Source organism: Ambystoma mexicanum, chromosome 1p, assembly GCF_040938575.1.
Source record: "Ambystoma mexicanum isolate Mex_15411 chromosome 1p, UKY_AmexF1_1, whole genome shotgun sequence".
Lineage (NCBI taxonomy): Eukaryota > Metazoa > Chordata > Amphibia > Caudata > Ambystomatidae > Ambystoma > Ambystoma mexicanum.
Genome location: NC_090921.1, coordinates 1,053,261,805 through 1,053,287,013, shown reverse-complemented (window position 1 = coordinate 1,053,287,013; position 25,209 = coordinate 1,053,261,805). Strand labels below are relative to the sequence as shown.

The window sequence follows — 25,209 nt, the reverse complement described above, 5'->3', positions numbered from 1 at the left end:
TATTGATGTTTCCTTTAAAAATAGTGTTTTCTATTCCGATTTGGGACGCACTGAGCTGTGAGAGGATTTGTGTGTTGATATTCTGGGTTCTACGTCAACTGACGTTAAGACGTAGGTGATGACTTGGCGCGTTTGGCTACGCTGCCCACTTACGTCATGAAAATAGGTGGAGAATATCGCTAGGAATAGTGATGGCAGCTTCAGGGGAGGGAGATATGATTTAGTGCCACAGGGGCACTTGAACTTAGGGTGATCGATCCACGGATAAGATTAGCACAAGATGGCCACGCCCCGCTCATTGATTTTGCATATGTAAAAGTGCGGAAAACAAAGGAAAGGTGCATAGGAAATGTTCTTTATGATCGATCACAGTTTGCTTAAAACCACATGCCCGAACGCTCGGGGCAATAGAATTTTTGAGCGCACTATTCGTTTAAGTCCTGGGGTCTGCTGGGTTTTTATTTCTACCTTGTTCTGGAGAGAGCCTGAGGAAAAACAATACTGCAACAGCCTAATTGACATGTGGGTAAATCGCGAGTGAGGCAAGAGTTTGTCAGGTTGCAGATGGGAAGAGCCAGGTATCGAGAGCCTTCCAGAAGGCCAGGTGGTCCTCTAAGCGTTGGATGCTAAGTGGAATTGAGTGTTAGAGTGTGGGAGCACCCTTCCTGCACCCCACCCACCACCCCTGGGCTCCTAAACTGTGCTCGATGAGCTGATGACCACTTCGCCAGACACAGCTGTCTGGGTGGGTCCCTTCCTGCACCCTCCACCCCCTGAGCTCCTAAACTGTGCCCAACAGGTTGCTGCCCTTCTTCGCCCCCCTCAGGAAACAGGTCTGTGAATAGATTGAAACAGCAGGCAAAGTACAACGTACATTCTAAAGAGCTAAGCCCCCTTTAATCGTGGAGGGAACGTGTTCAAACAGTTGAGCACCACTGCCTCTTACCCTGACAACAGAGTTCAACCGCTCTCCTTTCTGGGAGTAAATATGCCCAGTAGTCAGGCACGCAACATCATTGAGCTGACCGGGCTGAAGCCCCCCCCAAAATGTTAGCTGAGTGCGGGGCTTTCCATGCCGTTTAACAGTACAAAGGATCAGGAACATGCTTCTGGGCACATTTTTATTCTTCAGAGACAAATCTAGATTCTGCTGGGAACAGATGATCAAGCACTGCCCATTTACCAGAGTCACGCCCCCCCCCCCGCACACCTCAGACACACAGGCTGCGTCCCTGGCTCTGCAGCCGGTGCCTTGATGAACTCAACAACACGATTCTTTTGTCATCAGTAGCATAGCTTTTCTTATGCATAACAGTGAATTTCCAACTGAAAGACCACCAGTCACCTTGCAAATCTGTGACAGTTAAAGCAAGCAACACAATAAAGCACCCTTTGAATATGTGTTCATTCCCATAACGTCTAATATCTTGATATGCTTTTCATGTCTTTAGTTGAATGTTCTTAAAACAATACATAACAACACACTTGAGGTATGTGACGAATCTCCGAACCTAAGTGCATTTAAGACACAACTTATTTTATTGTATGTCTTAAAGCGCTGAAAATAAAGTGGGTACATCGATATTTTGCCTTTTGCATCTTATAGTTTTCCATTCAGGATGTGGAAAATAAAGCTACACTAATATTATTTTGGCCCAAAATGCTGCTATAAGGATTTACATGTTGTCATGATGCTTTACTATGCAATTTGTGTATTTTGCAAGTAAACTCTATACAACAGTATTATTGTAGCTCTTGACTCCCAAAACTCAAATATTTGTTCCAAGTAAAGCGTGGGAGAAGGTGGCTGTGCCCAAATTGCAGAGTGGGTTAAATCCCTTACAATAGGACCGTTTTACTAAGTGTAGGGAGATATTGGTGTACCCTGGTGCTCCTCTGCTAGTGGCTCCAATACTGTCACGTAGAATTGGATTATTGCTGCACTGGGCCTCCCCCAGTCTCACATCTCTTGATTTGACAGGCAGACATAGGGCTTCCTTCCGAGGCTGGCGGTAACCATGCCGGTGCTACCGGCGGGTTGCCACTGGACTTTGAATAATATACCGCCGCCTGACCTCCCTGTGTCACCGGCTCATTACGAGTCTGGCGGCTGGGAATTCAGGCACCAGTATATTTGTTAATCCCCATTCCCATAGAGTCAAATAGGGTCCCATAGGACTCTATGGGAGTGGGGACACATATGCACCGGCACCGTTAGTAACAGTGCCGGTGCTTCCGTGAGCAGTCTGCCTACAGTGGCTGCTGCGCCCGGCGGGTCAGATCTGTCGGGCACAGCAACTCCGGCAGGCAGACTCATAGTTTGCCGGTCTGGAAACAAAGGTGTCGGTGAGCTTACCGGCACCCTTGTTTCCGGAGTGGCAAACATGAGGCCCATAGTCTCAGCAGCCAGTCAGTGCACCAGAGATTCGAACCAAACATTACATTTTCTCCCCTGTTGCTTCCAGCCACTGAAGTTTCTTGGGCCGCCCACAGTACTGCCCCACACTCTGCAATGTCCTGTTATGCTAGGATATGGAGTCTTTCATTGCACACCATCTGCCATTTTCACACTTTCTTGGACCTTCAGGATCTGCAAGAAGTGGGTGTTTTCAGACTTAAAGGAGAGAGTTAACTGATTGTAACATTGAAGCTGCAATAGAATAGTCTCATTACACTGAGTAAAGAAGTAAGATGCCCCTGCACAAGTATTCTGCCACTCCTCCACCGTCTCTGAAGGTAGCACCTCTCCCAACATTTAGAGGGTGAGCCCCCGCCTAAATTTTAGCCTAGGTGCACCCCTGGATGTGCGCACTTGCTTTTTGTTAGGCAGAGAGGTGAGGGAAGCCTTTCCCCAAAACTAGTGGCGTCAAAGTTTTACTGTTTGTTCAGAAAAATGTACTTGAACAAACTCAGTAAAACTTTAAAGAAAGACTTCCATCGCCTCTGCATGTTGCGCTGTATCGTATACTATTTGATAGTTGGTCCCCACACCAGACAATGGAGAGGGGTGGGGGGATTGAACAGTGGGGCGGGAGCCTCCAAGTTTGCCCCGCCTGTTGTGACGGCTCCTCCCATCACCACTTAGCCCCCCTCCGAAATGTAGGTTTCTTTGCGCGCCCCTGCCAGTAGTTCAGCTCAAACAGCTTACCCAGAATGTAAACCCAGCCTCTCTTGGTGGCAACTCACGCTGTGTTCCTTCTGCTGAAAAGATTTGCTGCCCCAAGAAACGCGCTGCACCACTCTAGCCGTTCATACTTCGGAACTCGAGGAATAAATATCCTCTCTCAGGCGGAAACTTGGCTGCAATCCAAGTCTGTTCAGCCGTGGAACCTTTGCAGCGTCTTCATAATCATAATCAACACCAGAAAGCGGGTTTAACCACTCACAGGCTCCCTACTCTCTCGCTACTCGCCGGGGCGTGAAGGAAACAGTTGAATAAGGGGGAGGGGACTGCTTATATCAGGTCCCAGCTGCCAGGAACCCTCGAACGCACGCGTTTTTTACCCGCACTGTTCGGCCAGGATCAGTCAAGATGGCTTGGGACGCGCGCACCGTCCTAATCACCGGCTGCAACCGGGGCATCGGCCTTGAACTGGTCCGTCAGCTCCTGGCAAAGCCCAGCGCCCCCAAAAAAATATTTGCCACCTGTAGGAACCCAGATTCCCCACAGTGTCAGGTAAGAAGGGCCTTTTCTCAACAATAGATGGGTAGAATCGAAGGCTCTACTTTTGGCAGCCACCGAAAGATGGCCTGGTGGGTTTGAACGTGCGGTCTGCGGGTGAGGAGATCGAGGTGACGTAAGACTCTCTAGAAGCCGTAATATGGCCAGTCTGAGTGTCAAGTGTCACTGTTAGTGGGGCTTTTTTTTCAAGAAGCAGACAGTGTTCGCTGAATACGTTGTACAGACTTCTAATATTAGCAGGTAAGGCATATAGAGATAAAATGATTTGCCCAGGAGCACGCACTTTGGTTAAGTGTCGAAGCCGGAATTTGAGACCAGCCTGTAATTCAGGAGCATGAACACATCTCTTCCCCGATGTAGTTGGTAGAAACAATGCTTGCAAAAGGTCTTTTTGAAACTTTTGTTTGAAAATACCATCTGGCTGTGGAAGGGATTGCAAAAGTATGGTGATTTTGTTTCTGCCGATGTTTCACAATTGTTTTATTGTGTATGCATGTATTTGGGCATAGCGACCAAACTATACATATTCGTTTATTTCAGAATCTACAGATAAGAATTATTTTGACTGTCAAAATAAACTCCGAGCAGGTTTCAAGGATGTCGGGCAGGGATGGGTATAGGGCAGACAGGGCAGGTTGTGTTTAGTGCAGGGTGGTCTTCCAGTGCAAAAGAGGCTACTTCCCTGGGAGGTCCTGAGACAGTGAGAGTAAGCAATTTCACAGGTCTTCAAACAAATGTTAACAAAATAACAGGGCTCAAGCCCTAAAAAAAAGTGAAAAAAGGTGGGGGCGGGGGGTTCAATAATATACACATGGGTGCCAAGTACATGGTGGCAGAGGGCACCATTGCACTTGTTATCCTTCAACAACCGGCGCAGGAGTGTCATATTGAGTGTCAGGGCCGGGAGGATAGCTCAGGGGCAATGCGCTTGTCTTGAAAGCAAGACAGCGCATAGCAACACAGGTTTGAATCCTAGGCTTGTGCTTAGAAACTGGTCCCTGGTATTAAGCGTGTTATAAAAGAACAATTATAATTATAATTATGTTGCCCCCGTGAAGATTCTATAAAGTATTTGCATGGAGTGACGAAACCAGAAAAAATAACCTGGATTGATTGCCATGCTCATCTAACTCTCGTGTGGCAGGGTTTCTGTGTCCTCTGCTGCTGGGTCCAGCCTTGGTGATGTGTTAGCATGCACCTTGCAAAATGAACACGTGCTGCTCACTTCAAAATGGGAAGGGAGACTCATCCACGGACCTCCTGAACCTTGATTGGAGGGGGTGGGCAGGTCAAAGCTGTTTGTCATTGAAACAGGGGATCCTGTAGCATAGTGATGCAAAGACAACTCATCAGGCTAGGCGACTGTTGCGGAGATGTTGTATTTATATACCTTCATGTAAATCATATAGCTTTTTTCCTAATCCTGCGACAACATGTGCTGTACAAGACACTGTTTCGACCTGGGGATGGGTATGGCTCCCACGCCTCAATTGGTGTGGGAATTCCTGCCCCCTACAGTGAAAATCAAAAGCTGTCATTCAAGAATATGCTCACAATAAGTGAACATATCTTGAAATGAAATATACAAATTTAGTTCAACTGACCTTTTGTCTTAGAAGTACACAAGACAAATGAGCATTGGCCTTTAAAAAAAATTAAATCGTACCAACAGAGGGAGGAGATTTTCCAATAACTACACTGACAAAGTATAAAAGGTGCAAACCTTTCAAACCTAACAATCTATAATTAAATATTCCCTGGAAAACAAAATACGAACACGGGACATATACTTTGATGACACTTTTATGTGATTTGTGGGTAAGCATCTGCACTGTAAAAATGACAACCTCAGGTGAAATCCTTGTAGCCGAACACTTGAGCAAGCAAACTTTTTTTATATAATACTGGCCTCAAAAGCACCCAAAGGGATTGCATTCACCCTCTGAAAAAAGTAGGCGGATGCTTTCCACCGACATGTATCCTCGACTTGTGCCATGAAAATCGGCAGAGGGCCAAAACCAGGGTGAATAATACCCCCTCCTGTCGCCAGGACTGCAGTTCCTGTGGCAACATCCTGGACAAATATTCATGAGTCGCTTGCCCTCTCACCCTTTCCCCAGCTCACCCCTACGTGAGAAGTACACAAACCGTAGGAATGTACTGAAACAAAAAAATAAATCCTTCTAGAAATGTGCTGGGGGAAACATTTATAATTGCAGCATTATCCTTCCATCTTTAATGGAAGACTACAAATACCAGAATGCAATTGAACAGAAAGCAAACAATGGCTTGTGGGTTCCGAAAAAGTACTGTCAAGGCTCATAACAAAAGGTAATGTGTGAAAAGGTTACCTGTTTGTGTTTCAGTGAGTGACAAAGGCGTGCTTCAAATATGATGTGAGGAAAATGTTACATTCTACCAAAAATAAACGCTTTTTTTGTGGGTGTTAAATATGAACATGTGAAAATAAAGCAAATAGTTAAAAACTGTTTTGTGTGATATATTTTAATTGGCCTAGAGGAGGGCATAGATTTAGGCAGCTAACTGTGCTCTGTTTGTGCTTTCAGAGTAAAAATGCTTATTTGCACCTCTTAACATGGAAACTTTAAAAATGCCATGTCCAGAACAATGATCTCTTAAATGAGCCATCACTTATAAATTGCTCCCACTTTAAATGCTCTGCTAGAAGAAAGTGATGAGCAGTAACTATGGGACCTGCAGCGTCTGATGAGCCGCTGGGAGAGAAGTATTTGTCTGTAGGGTGCCAAAGGGGCAGTGCTTTAAATGGCCTGCAGACTAGAGCCGGGGCTCATAGGGGGCGTGGCCTGGTAGGGGTGAACGCCGCAATTAAATGCAAGCAACACTAACTGACCTGAATGCTGCCCGTTATGCCATGCCCCCATAAGAGCCCTGGCTCGATTTTGCAAAAGGTCAGCCGGGGCGGTGGCCTAACTGCGTGCATTCGTGTCAGGTAAGTGTTGATGTGGCTTTTAATGGCGGCGTTGACCCCCGGCAGGCACTAATTCCCTAGAGATGCGGGACTCATCACCCTCCTACCTGGGGTGTGAGGGTGATGATCCCCACATCTCTAATGAAAGGGGGGTCTGGCAGGGGTTTGGCGACACAATGAAAAAGCAAGACTTTTTTTGTAAAGGCTGAAGCACTCAGAGCTTCAGGCTTTACAAAAAAAGCCTCACCTTTTCATTTGTGTCGCTGGTCCTCTGCCAGACACCCCTTTCATCACACATGCAGGCATCATCACCCCTGCATCTCTAATGAAGGGGATGCCTGGCAGGAGTCGGCGACACAATCAAGGTGAGAGACTATTTTTTGTAAAACTTGAAGCTGTCAATTACACGTGAGAACTTCAGGCTTTAGAAAAAAACCTTGGCATCTAGCAGCCTGTTGGGATGGGGTTAGCAGGGGACTTTATTGAGCCACTGCAGGGCCCCTTCTCAAACGAAATTTTCAGAGCCTGCCTGGGCTCAGCCCTGGCTAGCCCCAGTCCACTTAAAGCCCTGAAAGGGGGGTTGATAGGCGTCACTATGGCCTCACTCGGACAAACAGAAAATAGAGCCTTGTATGTGGAAGCCACACAGCTCCTCTTGAAAACAATATTGCTCGGTATACTCTAGGCAGGCGGCTGATGCCTGCAGGGCCCCAACAACCTGGCCCTGGGCAGCGCCAGAGACTGCTCATGACTCGAGTGGCCTGAGTAACACAAAATGCATTCTAGAGAGGGCTGCTCTGCTTTCAGGCACGAGACATTTTTTGTTTTGCCGTTTCAGTTGCATTCTCTTCTCTTCTCTTCTCTTCTCTTCTCTTCTCTTCTCTTCTCTTCTCTTCTCTTCTCTTCTCTTCTCTTCTCTTCTCTTCTCTTCTCTTGTCTTCTCACACCTGTAAACCTCTGCAGACAGATACACCCTACTTCGCCTCGTACATACTTGACTACTACTACTACTTCTAACTCTTAATTTTGGTTGTGCATTTAAAGTGGAAGTTAATTCTAAATGGTGTTTCTTTTAAGTAACTATTGTTTTGTACAAAAGTTCTAAACGGATTGGTGATGAGAACCGCAAAATGGGGAATTAATATTCTGGAAGAACACAGAGTATCAGTTATCCGCTCAAATCTATGCCTTCTTCTGACACAATTAACATAGGTCACACAAAAAAAGCATCTCCCTTATTTTCATTTGACACACCAAAAACGCGTTTATTTTTGCTGTTGTTTGTAGAATGTCACATCCTCACATCATACATGAAGCATTCCTTTGTCAGACATGGAAAAACTGCGAATTACTTTTTTCACAGGGTATCTTCAGACATGGAAAGCAGCGAATTACTTTTTTTGTTGTGAGTCCTTAAGTCTTAAAAGTACATTCACAAAATCAAAGGCCATTTTTTGTTTAACCTTATGCTGAACTGCTGGTTGGCTGGGGAATAACGCTACAATCGTTCGCGTGTAGCTTAAAATATTTCTATATGAATTTACATAGTTGTATGAGTACTTTTCTGACGTGCACTTTTCAAGTCATCCTTCCAAAACTAACAGGCCGATTCATGGAATAAATGTGCGCCGAAAATCCCGGCGCAGAGGGGCCAATACGTGCGCTGCGCCGAAAATTAGCGAAAAGCGCAGGGAAACCAGCGCACGTCGATTCATGGAAGTCCGTGCGCAAGAAAAGCAGAGGACGTGCGCTGAAAAAGCGCGCGGCGCAGGCCGGCGCACAGGTCAACCAACGTCGTGCGCCACGGCCACTGCGCTATCACTCCGAGCGCAGCGCACAGCTCTAAAGTAGGCGGAACACAGGGCGGGACACTCGGAATGGGGAATAAAATGGGGCACAACACTCGGAATGGGGAAGAATGTGGGCGGCACGGGGAAAGTTTAGGAGGCAAGTGCGCGGAACGCCCACACGCTCGCATACAACACGTATTCATGGAATAGAATAGGGCAAAAAAGCGCACGCTCAAAGCAGCGCACAGGCACAAACAGGCACAAACACGACCGCCACAAGAAAGCAGGCGGTAGCGTCTCTGCGCCTGCAAGAAATGTGCGCTAAAAGGTGCGCCAACAAATAGCACCTATATACAGACATGATCAATGTCCAATACAGTGGCCCTCCAGGACAAATGACGTACAAAGGGGTACCCACAAACACAGACACGCGCTGAGAGAAAAAATAAACGTGTGCGTGTATACCGGGGTGCGCGGGAAGTTGCACACGCGATATGGCCGGGTACGTGGATTTCAGGGGTGCGCGGGAAGTTCCACACGCGATTAGTCAGGGTACGTGGATTGCAGGGGTGCGCGGGAAGTTGCACACGCGATATGTCCGGGTACGTGGATTTCAGGGGTGCGCGGGAAGTTCCACACGCGATTAGTCAGGGTACGTGGATTGCAGGGGTGCGCGGGAAGTTCCACACGCGATATGGCCGGGTACGTGGATTTCAGGGGTGCGCGGGAAGTTCCACACGCGATTAGTCAGGGTACATGGATTGCAGGGGTGCGCGGGAAGTTCCACACGCGATATGGCCGGGTACGTGGATTTCAGGGGTGCGCGGGAAGTTCCACACGCGATTAGTCAGGGTACGTGGATTGCAGGGGTGCGCGGAAAGTTCCACACGCGATATGGCCGGGTACGTGGATTTCAGGGGTGCGCGGGAAGTTCCACACGCGATTAGTCAGGGTACGTGGATTGCAGGGGTGCGCGGGAAGTTCCACACGCGATATGGCCGGGTACGTGGATTTCAGGGGTGCGCGGGAAGTTCCACACGCGATTAGTCAGGGTACGTGGATTGCAGGGGTGCGCGGGAAGTTCCACACGCGATATGGCCGGGTACGTGGATTTCAGGGGTGCGCGGGAAGTTCCACACGCGATTAGTCAGGGTACGTGGATTGCAGGGGTGCGCGGGAAGTTGCACACGCGATATGGCCGGGTACGTGGATTTCAGGGGTGCGCGGGAAGTTCCACACGCGATATGGCCGGCTACGTGGATTTCAGGGGTGCGCGGGAAGTTCCACACGCGATATGGCAGGGTACGTGGATTTCAGGGGTGCGCGGGAAGTTCCACGCGCGATATGGCCGGCTACGTGGATTTCAGGGGTGCGCGGGAAGTTCCACACGCGATATGGCCGGCTACGTGGATTTCAGGGGTGCGCGGGAAGTTCCACACGCGATATGGCCGGGTACGTGGATTTCAGGGGTGCGCGGGAAGTTCCACACGCGAATTGGCTGTGTGCTCCCAGGCATTACCTGTACACCCTCCACGGCCCCTGCAGGCAGCACACACTACAGGGAACTACCCTGCACACCTGCTCATGTCTCCCACCACCCCCACCCCCCATCCACCAGGGACACCCTCCACCAGGCCCCCACCCATGTCTCCCACCACCCCCACCCCCCATCCACCAGGGACACCCTCCACCAGGCCCCCACCCATGTCTCCCACCACCCCCACCCCCAGCACTGTGGGGAACCTGCCAGCAGGCCCCCACCCATGTCCAACCCATGTCTCCCACCACCCCCACCCCCATCCACCAGGGGCACCCTCCACCAGGCCCCCACCCATGTCTCCCACCACCCCCACCCCCAGCACTGTGGGGAACCTGCCAGCAGGCCCCCACCCATGTCCAACCCATGTCTCCCACCACCCCCACCCCCCATCCACCAGGGACACCCTCCACCAGGCCCCCACCCATGTCTCCCACCACCCCCACCCCCAGCACTGTGGGGAACCTGCCAGCAGGCCCCCACCCATGTCCAACCCATGTCTCCCACCACCCCCACCCCCCATCCACCAGGGACACCCTCCACCAGGCCCCCACCCATGTCTCCCACCACCCCCACCCACCACCCCCCAGGGACACCCTCCACCAGGCCCCCACCCATGTCTCCCACCACCCCCACCCCCCATCCACCAGGGACACCCTCCACCAGGCCCCCACCCATGTCTCCCACCACCCCCACACCCCATCCACCAGGGACACCCTCCACCAGGCCCCCACCCATGTCTCCCACCACCCCCACCCCCCATCCACCAGGGACACCCTCCACCAGGCCCCCACCCATGTCTCCCACCACCCCCACCCCCAGCACTGTGGGGAACCTGCCAGCAGGCCCCCACCCATGTCCAACCCATGTCTCCCACCACCCCCACCCCCCATCCACCAGGGACACCCTCCACCAGGCCCCCACCCATGTCTCCCACCACCCCCACCCCCCTCCCCCCAGGGACACCCTCCACCAGGCCCCCACCCATGTCTCCCACCACCCCCACCCCCCATCCACCAGGGACACCCTCCACCAGGCCCCCACCCATGTCTCCCACCCCCCCCACCCCCCATCCACCAGGGACACCCTCCACCAGGCCCCCACCCATGTCTCCCACCACCCCCACCCCCCCACCCCCCAGGGACACCCTCCACCAGGCCCCCACCCATGTCTCCCACCACCCCCACCCCCAGCACTGTGGGGAACCTGCCAGCAGGCCCCCACCCATGTCCAACCCATGTCTCCCACCACCCCCACCCCCCATCCACCAGGGACACCCTCCACCAGGCCCCCACCCATGTCTCCCACCACCCCCACCCCCCACCCCCCAGGGACACCCTCCACCAGGCCCCCACCCATGTCTCCCACCACCCCCACCCCCCATCCACCAGGGACACCCTCCACCAGGCCCCCACCCATGTCTCCCACCACCCCCACCCCCAGCATTGTGGGGAACCTGCCAGCAGGCCCCCACCCATGTCCAACCCATGTCTCCCACCACCCCCACCCCCCATCCACCAGGGGCACCCTCCACCAGGCCCCCACCCATGTCTCCCACCACCCCCACCCCCAGCACTGTGGGGAACCTGCCAGCAGGCCCCCACCCATGTCCAACCCATGTCTCCCACCACCCCCACCCCCCATCCACCAGGGACACCCTCCACCAGGCCCCCACCCATGTCTCCCACCACCCCCACCCCCCATCCACCAGGGACACCCTCCACCAGGCCCCCACCCATGTCTCCCACCACCCCCAGCACTGTGGGGAACCTGCCAGCAGGCCCCCACCCATGTCCCCCTGGCCCCAGGTCCTGACGATACACAATCATGGCAGTAATGGCCAGCATACCCAGCACAAACACCCAGGCAAGGATTGCATGCACCCACATAGTGAATGCAATCACATGACACAACCCCAAAGGCAAGTATGCAAAAGAACACATGTCCGTCACACACACATACACAATGGGTGCAAGTGAATGTCAAAACCCATATCATGACATGTAAGAAACCAAAGAGAAAATAACACAAGTGTAAGATAATATAAAAATGTATTAAAAACAAAAATTAAGTAAACCAATAAAACATACAACTATGTGGCAAAGTAAATAAAAGGTCCATGTCCGAGAACAAAAATGATAAACCAAAAAACAAAGGATTAAAAAATCAATAGAATTTGTCCAAAGCAAAACCATGTAGTAGGAAATCAAAGAAAAACCATTACGTCATGGTGTAAACAATAAGAAAATAAAAAAATGTATCTCCCAAAAAATAACAATATATACAGGAATGTTCCAGGGTCCATGAGCCCAACACCACAAATGAAACCTAATACTAACTAATAAAAAAAATATGTACAAAAAAGTGGCCATTGTCCGAGCGGTCCAAAATAATAAAAATTAATAAAGGAAACCTAGCACTAACTAACTAAAAAACTATATACAAAGGCAGCGGGCTAGTCCTGCGGCTCACTTGGTGATGCTGGCCAGGGCATCCTCGAACTCCATGTCAATGTCCTGGAGGCGGGACTCTGTCCTGGCCCCGAGGTCTCGCAGGGACAACCCCATGTGCTCACCAAAATCCCTGCGAGCCTCCTCGAGGCACTCAGCCCGCCTCAATGCCCGACGCATGGAGATCTCCGCCCTGGCCATGGCGAGCCGCTCCTCTTCCGCCCGCTGCCGCTCCGCACCTATCCGCTGGCCAAACTCCTCCCACACGGAACACACCGCCATGCCAGGGTTGCCCTGCCCTCCGGCCGATGCCTGCCCCTCTGATCTTGATGGCCCTGAGCCATGATGCCTCCCACGTCGAGCCCGCTGCTGCCTCCGACGCCACTGCCTCTGCCAGCACGACGGCATCCAGGCTGATGGTAACCACCGACGCCGTCGTGCACGTGCCCTGCCCGATGATGCCGGCACATCTTCCATCTGCTGGGGTCCACTTGCTGTGTTGTCCACCCCTGCTGGACCTCCGACTCCCAACTGTGGCAGGGATGGGATCCCCACCGAGCTGGCTGCATTGGTCGGGGCAGGTCCACAGGGGGCCATGGTGGCATCTGGGCCGGAAGACGGCAAGGAGAATGACCGGTGGATAGCCTGCACAGAGGAGGAGAGGGCCGTCAGATTGGCCAACACATGCAGGAACCCCCCGAACATGGCCGATCCCAATTGGGCCACGTCGGCACGGTGCACTTCGTGATGACGTGCGTGCTCCTCCCGGGAAGCACGCACGGCATCACGAATCACAGCCGTGCGCATCGCGACCCCAATCAGGACCTGCTCCACGCGGCCAGGGGTTCCCACGGCCGCAGGTGGAGGGGAGTCAGTTGACATGGACATCCCCTCTACCTGCGGACGGGCCTGGGACGGGGCATCCCTGCTGGTGCATGGTGGTGCACTCACAGGGTCAGGGACAGCGACATGCACAGGCACCTCCACGGTGACCTGTGCTGCCTCCTGCCCCTGGCCCTGGACTGCACCACTTGCACCAGCAGGGATGCTCCCACCAGGCCCCATGTGTGCACCAGTGTCGGCCTCCTCCTCCTCTGTGCAAACCACCAACCTGGATGGCTCCTCACCGTCTTCCGCCGTAGCAGGCCCCTGTGGGGGCTCACCCACCCCTTCCGCTGCAGCCGTGGGGGCATCCCCGCCGCCTTGCTCCACAGCGCCGTCTCCGCCCTCTTCTTCACTAGCCGCTGCGTAGAGGGAGACAAAGGACACAAGCATCAGGCTACTGTAAAATGGTCCCCTAGACAGGAAGCAATAGCAGATGAGCACCCCTGTCAAAGTACACTTCCATCATGTCCCTCCACAACACATGGGTCAGTCCAGGCAAAACACACACAGTAACAGGCATGGTGCATGCCATGCACATTTCCATGCATGTCCAATTGACTCTTGAAACATTCAATGATATGTAACTCACATGCATCATGGCTCATGCATATCACATGCACACACTTCACCTCAGTTACATCCATCTGGCCCCAAACACTACGAACACAGGCGAAACAAGGGTAAGTTGGGTGCGTCACTGAATCTGTGCATTGTCACACACATGTGTCATGCATCCATGGCATGCACAAGTCACAGACACGCAGGTCAGGCACACAGACATGGCTACCATATATGTACCTGGCATCAGCACCCATCCTTCACCCCCATCCATGTCCAGGTACAGAGACTGGCATGCTCTCATGTCCTAAATCTGCATAGGGCTCCCCATGCCGCATTTCAACACATGCAACAACCATGTGGGTCACACATCACTGGTCGCACATGCATTACCATGATGTCCCTGCACACATACATGCATACATGGCCCATGGCACACATACAGGCAAGTATCATAGAACCAGCACACCGCAACATGCCCTGTCTCACACAGTAATGCTTGCACACTTACCGCTCAACTCCAGACGGGCCTCCCTCTCAAGGACCTGGGCGTGGAGCGCTGGGCGTACGCGTTCCAGGACCCTCTTCTGGATGGAACTCATGCGGCCCCGGCCCCCCTCCACGAGGCGCCGGGCCTTCACAAGGGTCCTGGACCTCAAGTCCTCCCAGCGCTTCTTGATCTTCTGGACGTTGCGGGTTGCCACCCCCTCCGCGTTGATGGCAACCACACAGTCGGCCCAGATCCTCTCCCGTCCTTCCTTGCTGGCGCGGGACGATCCAAAGAGGGCATCATACTGCCCCAGGACATGCTCCACCAGGACACCAACTTCGGTGGCAGTGAAGCTGGTGCCCCTCTGCCCCTCTGGCCTGGGGTTGCCACTGGTGCCAGATGTGGAAGTGCCCGACATGGCAACCCCAGAGGCAGGTGTGGGTGGGCAACTGGGTCCTGGGGCTGGGCTGTGGAGCGATGTAATCCCAGTTGGGAGTCTTCAGTTCCAGCAGGGGTGGACACAGCAACTGGACCCCTGCAGATGGCTGATGTGCAGGCACCAAATGGCAGGGCACGGTGGCAGCAGGCAGGCAGGCAGGCAGGCAGCAGCAGATAGCACGTGGGAGGCTGCTCAGGGCACTGGGGGGGCAGTAACTCGGCCTTCTGGGCAGGAGCGTGGTGTTCCGTGTGTTTTCGGGTGGCCAGCTTGATACGGAGTGATTTGGCACGTGAAATTCCTGCACGTCAGCGTGAAATCCGAGGAAAGGCCCTTAGCGCGTAAGTGCGTCAGCACGCATACGCGATTCTATTGGACCAGAGTCCCTCACCGCGTAAGCGCGTCTGACGTGATCCGCACGGGCGTTCCCCACTCAGCACGTGAGGACGGAGCACACGTGGAAATACTGCACGTCAGAGTGTCATCGCGTGTAATTGGCCAAAAGTGCGCGTACACGCGATTGGCCTATGTACGTGTATTACATCGCGTGTAATTGGCCAAAAGTGCGCGTACACGCGATTGGCCTATGTACGTGTATTTCATCGCGTGTAATTGGCCGAAAGTGCGCGTACACACCATTGGCCTATGTACGTGTATTTCAGGGGTGCGCGGGCACTTACACACGCAAGTACGTCAGCGCACCTGTATGCCTGCTGCGTGGGAATTTCCACACGCTATTGGAGTGGGAACTAGATTCCAGGGGTGCGAGGGTCACACGCTCGCCTAGAACACGCGCAAGGCATTAATTTGCGCACTTATCAATAAACAAGCCAGATGCCAGGATGAACATACCGTTCCTAGCAGCAGTGGCAGTGGGCTACCAAAGGAGGAGGAGGAGGAGAGTCAGGGCCAGAATATTCACACCCAGAACCAGCCTATTCGGGATGCCTGATGACCAGGTGTATGGGAGGTACAGGTTTCCAGCACACATCATACTGGACCTGGTCAGTGAGTGGGAGGATGACCTCACATCACCCACCCTGTGCTCCCAAGCACTCAGCCCCCTGCAGAAGGTCCTGAATGTACTGCACTTCTTGGCCACTGGATCCTTTCAGCGGACAAGTGCCATAGTGGGTGGTGTGTCACAGGCCACGCAGTCACGCTGCCTACACCAGGTCTTGAACATCATCACTGCACGGCCATCAGTCCGCAGGCACATATATCTCCCCAGGACTCATGCAGAAAGGCGGACGTGCATCCAGGAATTCTATGGTGTGGCTCAATTCCCCAAAGTGCTTGGTGCAATTGACTGCACACATGTGGCTCTACGTCCACCCAGGGCAACAGAGCACATCTATAGAAACCGCAAGCACTGGCATTCCATCAACGTGCAAGTTGTATGCAATGCCAAGGGAATAATCACATCAGTATATGCCAACTATCCCGGGTCCACCCACGACAGCTTCATCTACAGAATGTCTACCCTATGCCGGGACCTAGAGGCTGGCCAGCATGGAGATACATGGCTGCTTGGTGAGCATGAATGCCACTGCACATGCATGCATGTCAGATACTGGGTCATGACACAACACCACTAATGATACCCATCACCACCTCCGCAGGGGACAGTGCCTACCCTATCAGCCCCCACATGATGACCCCAATCCGGAACCCCACCACGCCACCCGAGGTAAGGTACAACACAGCCCACATTGCAACACGGGGCATAGTGGAGCGCACATTCGGAGTGCTGAAGTCACGCTTTCGCTCCCTTGACCGTTCTGGCGGGCAGCTGTTATATGCTCCCCGAATAGTGTGCAGGATCATAGTGGCAGCATGTGTCCTGCACAACGTTGCAACACGCCGGGGCCTGCCCGTGGACATGGTGGTGCCCCCACATCCACAACCACATGCACGCCCGCTGCGCATGGGAGGGGAAAGGGCACGGGGGGAGGCAGCCCGTACGCAACTGGTGGCCAACTTCTTCACCTAGGAATCACAGTGCTGGCTAGTGCACACTGCTCTGGCACATACCATCTGACAATCAATGATGACACTACCTGACAATGTCACAAAATTACTTGACAATAAACTGTCAGATACACATCAGCCTGAGATTGTTAACATGGAAGTGTCACTATGTGTGCACCCCTACCTACACATACACCAGCAATGCATCACAACGAAAAGACACAACTCCATCAATCAAATATGCATTGCCACAGGCGATTCACTACATGACAACATTGCCATGTCACCCATTCCCTTCACAGTCCCGCCACTGAGGACACCATGTCATGGTATGTGAGAGCAAACAAACTGGCCATCACAACATGACACCGGTGTCACAAATAGCAGTGCCCCAAATGGTACATAGCCGCACTTGAACAGCTAACCGCGCTGGAGCCACTACTACACACCTGTGTAAGAGTAATTTCAATCAAATTACACACCAACCCACCCTGAAGCCCACCCAAACAAGACACAATGCATGTAATCAATGGTAGTCTCATTACCTGATTCTGCTGGTATGTCCTCACCGTCCAGATGTACAGTGATGGCGCCACGCAAAAGTGTCAGTGCACATCTACCGACATGTAGTCTGACTCCAGAGAGTATGCCCGTGTGAAGAACTGTGTGAAATACCTGCAAAACATGAGCAACATATGTAAGTAGAGGCACATATCAAACCATCATGCATAGTTAGGTGCAACAACAATGTACACTATGAATGTCTACACAGTATTGACTATGGACTGGCCAACAGCTCATGGGAGTCCAATGTCACCGTGTAATTTGCTGTCACTTGGGCACACCCTTTGCAAGCCCATGGAAACGGAAGCAGGAGGGGTGTGGATGTCTGCTACCCAAGCATCGAAACCAAACTCAGGACAAGCCTGCATGTGCCCAGCCACAATACAGTGTATGCCCAGGTACCCACACAAGGCAACACTCTTGGAAAAGAAAAAAAAATATTGAGAAAAAATGGCCATGAAAGGGCCGGCGGGGGGGGGGGGGGCACCTATGAGGTCCGAGGACAGGATGCACGCCACAATCCACCTGTGTGGATCATGGGAAACTAAAACACCCCATAGGCTCGTGGCCCACACGGCTACTCTGTTGTGGGAGATGAGTCGCTATCGCTCTGGCCAGACCCTGCAGCTGACTCAGGAGGTGGGGGAGCTGCCTCAGAAGATGGTGTGACAATGGGAGGCAGCCCACGAAAAGCACGAGTTTGCTCCTCCATGGCTGCAAGCAGGCGGGTCTGGTAGTTCTGGTTCTGGGTTGTAATCATGCGGAGGTCCCCATGCAGTAACTTCCGGGATGACCTGACCTCCGCACGAGTTGCCTGCATCTCGGCCGAGAGCGTCCGTGTCAGACGCTCCAGCTGCTCCTCTGTCCTTCTATGGGATGAAGCCTCAAGCTCTAACAGGGTCGACCTGAGGTGATGGAATTCTTCCCTCAGGCCTTCCCTGTGGCGCTGGGACTCCATGGAAAGTGATTCCCGCAGAGTCGCCAGTGCCGCCCGCCTGTCCATGTTGGACGCCAACATATCCTCCCTGTGTGCCTGGCAGATGGACTCTGTAGCCTGCTCCAGTCGCTCCATCAGCCTTTCTGGGGGGACAATGGAAGTGGCCACCCTATCCATGGCCTGTGCAATCATCTCGGATGATGCTGCCTGTTGGTTGGCCATACCGTAGATGGATTGCTCCCAAGCGGTATTGCCAGGTGGCATACGGCCACCACGTTGACGGGCACCACACCTGCCTGGGGCAAGGCGGACTGCGCCTTGCTGTGCCGGCAAGGCCTCAGGCTGCAGGACTGCATTCCCTCTCTGATCTGCAGCCCCAGGAACAGGATCATAGATTGTGTGGTGTGGCCCTGCATCCGTAACCACCAGAGGCTGAGCTGCCGACACTGACATCCCCATTGAGGGCAATGGCCCGGCTGCAGGTGGGTCGGACAGAGGAGATTCTCTCCCAAGAACACTCACCTGCGACTGCACATAGGTGTCATCCTCCGAGTCTACACCTGAATACTGCTCGGGGGAGGAACCCCCAGAGACACCCCTCGACAGCACGACCTGCAGCACTTGTGGGTTTTCACCCACAAACACACCACGTCCTTCACTTGTGGAAGGTCGGCCCGGGTTGCCCTCCTGGGACGGCTCAACCACCACATCCCCAGCATCAACAAGTGCTTCGTCCCCTGCAAAGACATGAAAGAGAAAAATGGAAACAGGCATTAGCACCATGGCATGCAACAAGGGCTGATGAACAACAGAGGCAGTAGTTCTACGACACATGTCCCACATGACTGGGAGACCTCCTATGCATTCACCATCACTGGGTCTGTAGGGGAGGCTCAGGGCATACAATGTACAGATTGGAGAGCAACGCCTGCTCACCATGCTGCCTAGCACTGCCATCACACATTGGCCGGTGATTGCCATGTCAAAGGCACATGCCATCACACACATGGCATGTGACATAGCCACCAAGTGAAGAGGGAGAGGAGGGCAACTTTTTTGGATTTCAACCACTCTGGTCCTGACATTGCATCATCACATCAATAAGTTAACATGTTGTACATGGATCTGCTAGTCCAAATTGGCCACGATGCACAGTGCCTTGTCTACATCAACAAAATGCAGTAAACAATGAGATTCCACCTCCCCATCACCTGTAAAGGAATCATATAGCATTCGTGAAGCACCGGTCCAGAAATGTATGAAGGTACAGCGGAGCACTGAGGGGTGGTGGGGCAGAAGGGGATGCCAGTCAACAATCCTACTGGTGCTGGTGTCATTCATGTCACGCAAGTGCAGGGGTGGGTGGCACAATGAAGTGCAAGGGGAAGTGGCGGCTGGAAGTGCTGTACAAGGTAAGTAGGACTTAACGTCAAGGGCAGATGGTGTTAGGCGCAGACAAGTGCTGGGGGGGGTGGCCTATAGGGGTACAGAGACAATCATGCAGTGCTGTGGGCTCGGAGGGGACAGGGGAGGTACACACTGCATCTGGCTCGGCAAGGTCCTTGCAGATTTCTATGTGTCCTGCAGAGTTGTCACATGCCGCAGATATGTGCCCTTGGATTGGGGATCTCATCTTGGTGAAAAGGGTGAGGCGCTATTGCCTTTGGAGCATGTGGCAGGCCAGTTTGCCAGAGGATGAGCATGATGCAGGACATTCCCTCTCTGCCACCCGGCACCTGTGGTCTGGGTTCACAAGATCCGAGTCATGCCAGGACTCTGCATTGGCATGGGGCTTCAGACAGGTGGTCATGACCGTGGCAAAGACATCCAGTGTACCTGACATAGAGTGGAGCATCGAGTGGGCCCTGTCAGGATGGGAGTGAGCCTAAGGGGGAGCTGGATGGGGGGGAGATCTTGGCAGCATGAGCCTCGACTGACACACACTTCATGGGTTGGAATACCAAGAAGGTGTGTGACAGTGGTGAGGGTGGCTTTGCCTGTGGGGTGGTGAGGGTGAGCTGGGAGGAGAGGAGAATGTGATCACTCCAGGAGAGAGGAGTGCAGAGATGGACGGAGAGGGGAAAGTCAGATGAGATCAGAGCATCAAGAGTGTGCCCTGCAGAATGAGTAGGGACAGACGGGAGTCTAGAGGGTGAGAGGGAGTTGCTGAGGTCACAGAAAGGTCACGTGGGGGGGTCAACAAGCATGCAGGTGGATGCGTACAGCACCAAGGAAGAGGATTTCTGTGTCTGGGGACATGAGTGAGGAGGAGAGGTGAGGACACTCAGAAAGGAAGTAGTACATTTGACCAGTTTTCCCAGACACAGTACGCACAGTTTGTGAATGTCAAGGTGTGGTAGAGAGAGACGTCACACAAGCCATTCCAGAGTGGAGTAGGTCTAAGTAGGAGTGACAGTGGCAGGAATACCCTCAGGGAAGCCAAGGGCACACCCCCCCTGCACAGTAGTGGCGGGCCAGGGAGAGGGTCTCCTGAACATCAGGTAGGAGTGTGTGAAGGATGCAGACAGAGCTGGCCGTCAGACATGTTTCCATGAGACCAAGGATGTCAAGGTGCATAACCTCATGTAAGTGACAGATATCGGAGGAATGCCTGATGCAGCCGCAGTGAAAGGAGTGTAATTGTGGAGGAGGTTGACAGCCTTGGAGGACTTACGGGGAGTGCTAGAGATCAGAGGTGCAGCATGTGTAGGAGTTGGAGTGGGAGGCGGAGAAGGATCATGGGAGGGTGCAGGGAGGCAGTGCAGGATTGATGAGGAGAGAGGAGGGGGGACAGCAGGAGAGGAAAGGAAGTTGATGAGATGTGGGTAGCATTTCTCAAGGAGAATGAGGTTGGCCTAAGGGCCTTGGACTGAGATGCTCCCATTACCATGCACATCAATTGTGGCCTCTGAGGATTGGAAGGAGGCCAGGAGTACACCCCAACGGGTCCCACCATTGATGGTGGAAGAGGAGCAAGGAGAGAGGACAGGGACCATGTGAAGGGTCTATGGGACAGGCAAAGGCATGTATGAGCAAATGTCAGTGAGAGTTAGCTTTGAGTAGGCTCAGATGCACTTGTCAGCAATAGGGTGGGTCGCATTGGAGGGCAGGGTGCCCTCATTTGACTGTTAGCAAGCAGGTGTCGTGAGTAGGGCACGATGGTCTGAACTGTAGAAGTCAGGGAAGATAGACCATGAAGAGCAGCATGGAGTGTGAGGGAATGGGGCTCGAAACCAGACGGTACCAAAGCACACAGGTAGGAGGTGGATGTCAAGGCAACATCCACAGTATGACAGCATGTTGGTTGGCATTTATATACAGAGGACGCATTAGCATGTGGTATCATTGCATGTCAGGCATGTGAAGATGAAACTTGATTGGCTGGGGGAAAGTATAGGAATGGTATGTAAGACATCAGATGAATAGACAGGGGAGTATGAGCAACAATGTAGTGACAAAATGACAATTCAAGGGCAACTTCCATGGTGTAGGGCCATATGTGCACTGTTGCCAGTTGGGATAGTGCTGTGGGCAGATGGTGTTGCACTGAACATACTGGATGAGGCACATGGGTGCCACTATCAACTCTGCCACACACCCCCTTGACAGGCACCCAACATGAATGCTTCACACACACACCATGCACATGGATAATACACACAGGCATGTGCACTCACCGGATGATGCCTCGTAATCAGGGAGATCTCCCACACCTTGGAGTTGTCCCTCGGTGACGTAGGATCCAGCTACGGACTCGTGTGGTGTGAGTTCTATTTCCTGTGCTGTGGACCCACCTCCAGTCACCAAGGTTGCGGCATGACTTGAGGCCAGCTTATCCTTTGCCCTGCGCTTAAGGTCATTCCAGCGCTTCTGGCAATCACTAGCTGTGCGCCTCACTACTCCAAGGGCACTTATTCTGTCAGCAATGGTCTGCCAGTGTGCCTGGCGTCTGGCATGTGTGGTCTTGGACCCTGCAACGATGACCATTTCCCTATCATGATCTGACACATACTGAACAAGTGCATTCAGCTCGGCGTCTGTGAAGCTTGGCTTCCTTGATGGGCCGGACTGTGCAGCCGTGCCTGGGGCATCAGCCTGTGCCGGACGTGCACTCTTCCTCTTGCGCTTGGAAGGGGGTGGGGATCCAGAGTGTCCTACGCCGCTGTCGACACTAGGGGCAGGAGCCGTGGTGGACTCAGTACTGGGTGTGTGGGATTGCACACTCAGCATGGGAGTAGGTGCAGGCATTGGGGGTAGTGGGATGGGGTCAGGCCTGATCTGAGGTGCATGAACTAGGACCGACACAGTCTTGGCAGGGTGTATGAGAGGTGGGGTGGATGGAGCCACACCCTGGCTACGGGGGCCAGCAGATGACCTATCTGGCATAGATGCGCGTGCCCTGATGACACCAATGTGCACCGGTGCACGTGCAGTGGACCTGCTGACCTGGATGTCAGCGATGGGTTCACCCTCGGACAGGTCTGGTGCCACAATGGGCTGGTCCGACAAGGGCTGATCAGGGTTGGTATCAGCCACATGACCCTCAACTGGGGGGGGGGGGGCATGGGTGTCCCTGACTGGTCCTCCAGACTGGGGGGGACAGGGGCACCCTGCAAGTCACAACCACGTCCCCTAGTGGATCCTCCACGGCCACCACGTGTGGCTCGGCCACCTTTGCCACCCTTACGGCTTGCACGCCTCCCAACCATGGCACTGATGTTATTGTGCGTATGGGAGTCGGTGTGCACAATTGTCCTGGGCAATTGGGTGTCAAAGGGGTTGGGTACCAGATGGTATTCGTACCCTAGTGCAGTGGCAAGGCTATATGACACCCCTGGGGAAAGATGACGGGTCACGCAACGCACAGGCACCCCAGAAAAGTTAAGGAACGTGCACAATACCCCTCCTAGACCACGTGTGCTGATGGAAAACCCTGCACTACGCTGTGGCATCCAGTAACACAATGAACGTATGCGTGTCACACGCAGCCTAGAATGACCTCTGAAGGGGTAGGCTACACACGGGGCAAGCACAGAAGTTAGATACGTGCGTGACTCACCGTCTGCCAGGTAAAAGAGCGTGAAAAATGAGCGCGTTTGGTTGGCAACACCCCCGCCAAAAGAAGATGTGTACGCTGTCTGAGGAGACAGGACAACAGTAGAAGGGGACACTGTTTGAGGGAACAGGCCCAGGTAAACCAGTACAAGAGGAAAAAGAGAAAAAGCTGTCAGAGGTAACAGGGAGTACGAACTGGAAACGCCGTGAAGTAAATCGCGTGTGAAACGACAAGAAGTACAGAATTCACCCACTCGCTCTCCACGAAAAGCACGTACAGGGAAATGGTGTTCTACACTACCTTATATACAGGCCCACACGTACAGCGTCACTTACGGCGTGTACGTGCTTGGCCCATGTTCACCAATCACACGCTTTGTCACTTCTGCGTGTGGATCCTTTTTCACCAATCACACGCTTTGACACTCCTGCGTGTAGCTCACTTTTCACCAATCACACGCTTTGTCACTCCTGCGTGTAGATCCATTTTCACCAATCACACGCTTTGTCACTCCTGCGTGTAGATCCATTTTCACCAATCACACGCTTTGACACTGCCCGTGCAGGTAACTATAGACGCACATATGCTGGTGACGGGTTTTCGCGCGATTCGCTGAGTGTGGGGTTTTCACGTGCAAAATCACTCCCTATCAGGCTGTCCACGCGTTCAAACACGAAAGACCACGCTCCTGGCCAGGAGGCCAAATTACAGTCCCCCAGAGCCCTGAGCACGCTCCCACCTGCCATCTGCTGCTGCCTGACTGCCTGCTGGCCACGTGCCCCACAGTGCTGGTGGGTGGGGGTGGTGGGAGACATGGGTGGGGGCCTGGTGGAGGGTGCCCCTGGTGGATGGGGGGTGGGGGTGGTGGGAGACATGGGTGGGGGCCTGCTGGCAGGTGCCCCTGCACTGCTGGGGGGTGGGGGTGGTGGGAGACATGGGTGGGGGCCTGGTGGAGGGTGCCCCTGGTGGATGGGGGTGCAGGGGGACATGATCAGGTGTGCAGGGTAGTCCCCTGTTTTGTGGGCTGCCTGCAGGGGCCGTGGAGGGTGTACAGGGTACACCTGTGAGGGCCCACCCAGCCTATTCGCGTGTGATAATTCCCACGCACCCCTGTAATACACGTACCCTGGCCAATCGCGTGTTGAACTTCCCGCTACCCCTGTAATACACGCACCCTGGCTGTTCGCGTGTGATAATTCCCGCGTACCCCTGTGATACACGTTCCCTGGCCTATCGCGTGTTCTACTTCACGCGTACCCCTGTAATACACGTTCCCTGGCCAATCGCGTGTTGAACTTCCCGCTACCCCTGTAATACACGCACCCTGGCTGTTCGCGTGTGATAATTCCCGCGTACCCCTGTAATACACGTTCCCTGGCCTATCGCGTGTTCTACTTCACGCGTACCCCTGTAATACACGTTCCCTGGCCTATCGCGTGTTCTACTTCACGCGTACCCCTGTAATACGCGTTCCCTGGCTGTTCGCGTGTGATAATTCCCGCGTACCCCTGTAATTCACGTTCCCTGCCTAGTGGCGTGTAGAACTTCCCGCGTACTCCTGATTTGAAGATTGCCCGCTTTGCGTTCCTTGTTTGCCTGCCCTGTGAAGTGGTCCAGGGTTAGCGCAGCCCTTAGCGATGATTTAGCGATTTTGATGGCTTTTCCTTGCGCGAGGGCGTTCTTGGGGGCTTTACTGGCGCTGCTGCAGGCTCGCTGCGATTCTCTGTGCCACGGCTGGTTTGGGAGCATGAAATCCATGAATACGCTGTGCGCGGAAATCAGTTTTAGCGCACGTGCCTGGCGCAGACTATCGCAGGCGCACGCTGTGCGCCAGCCGCGTGCGCTACTTGTGCGCTGGATTCTATGAATTACCCTGTAAGTATTGTTGAAAGCAACTATGAAG

General features: G+C 53.4%; 1 protein-coding gene across 2 annotated transcripts in view; it reads left to right on the top strand.

Annotated features, from left to right (window-relative positions):
- Positions 1 to 3,150: 3,150 nt before the first annotated feature.
- Positions 3,151 to 25,209, top strand: part of LOC138447940 (C-signal-like) — a 150,766-nt gene continuing 128,707 nt past the window's right edge. Inside the window, exon 1 of one of the 2 annotated variants that reach the window (XM_069604466.1) lies at positions 3,151 to 3,676. In XM_069604466.1, coding sequence (XP_069460567.1) covers positions 3,533 to 3,676 — 144 coding nt within the window. In that variant the 5' untranslated portion in view covers positions 3,151 to 3,532. The remainder of the gene's footprint in view (positions 3,677 to 25,209) is intronic. The other variant, XM_069604467.1, reaches the window with a different exon arrangement.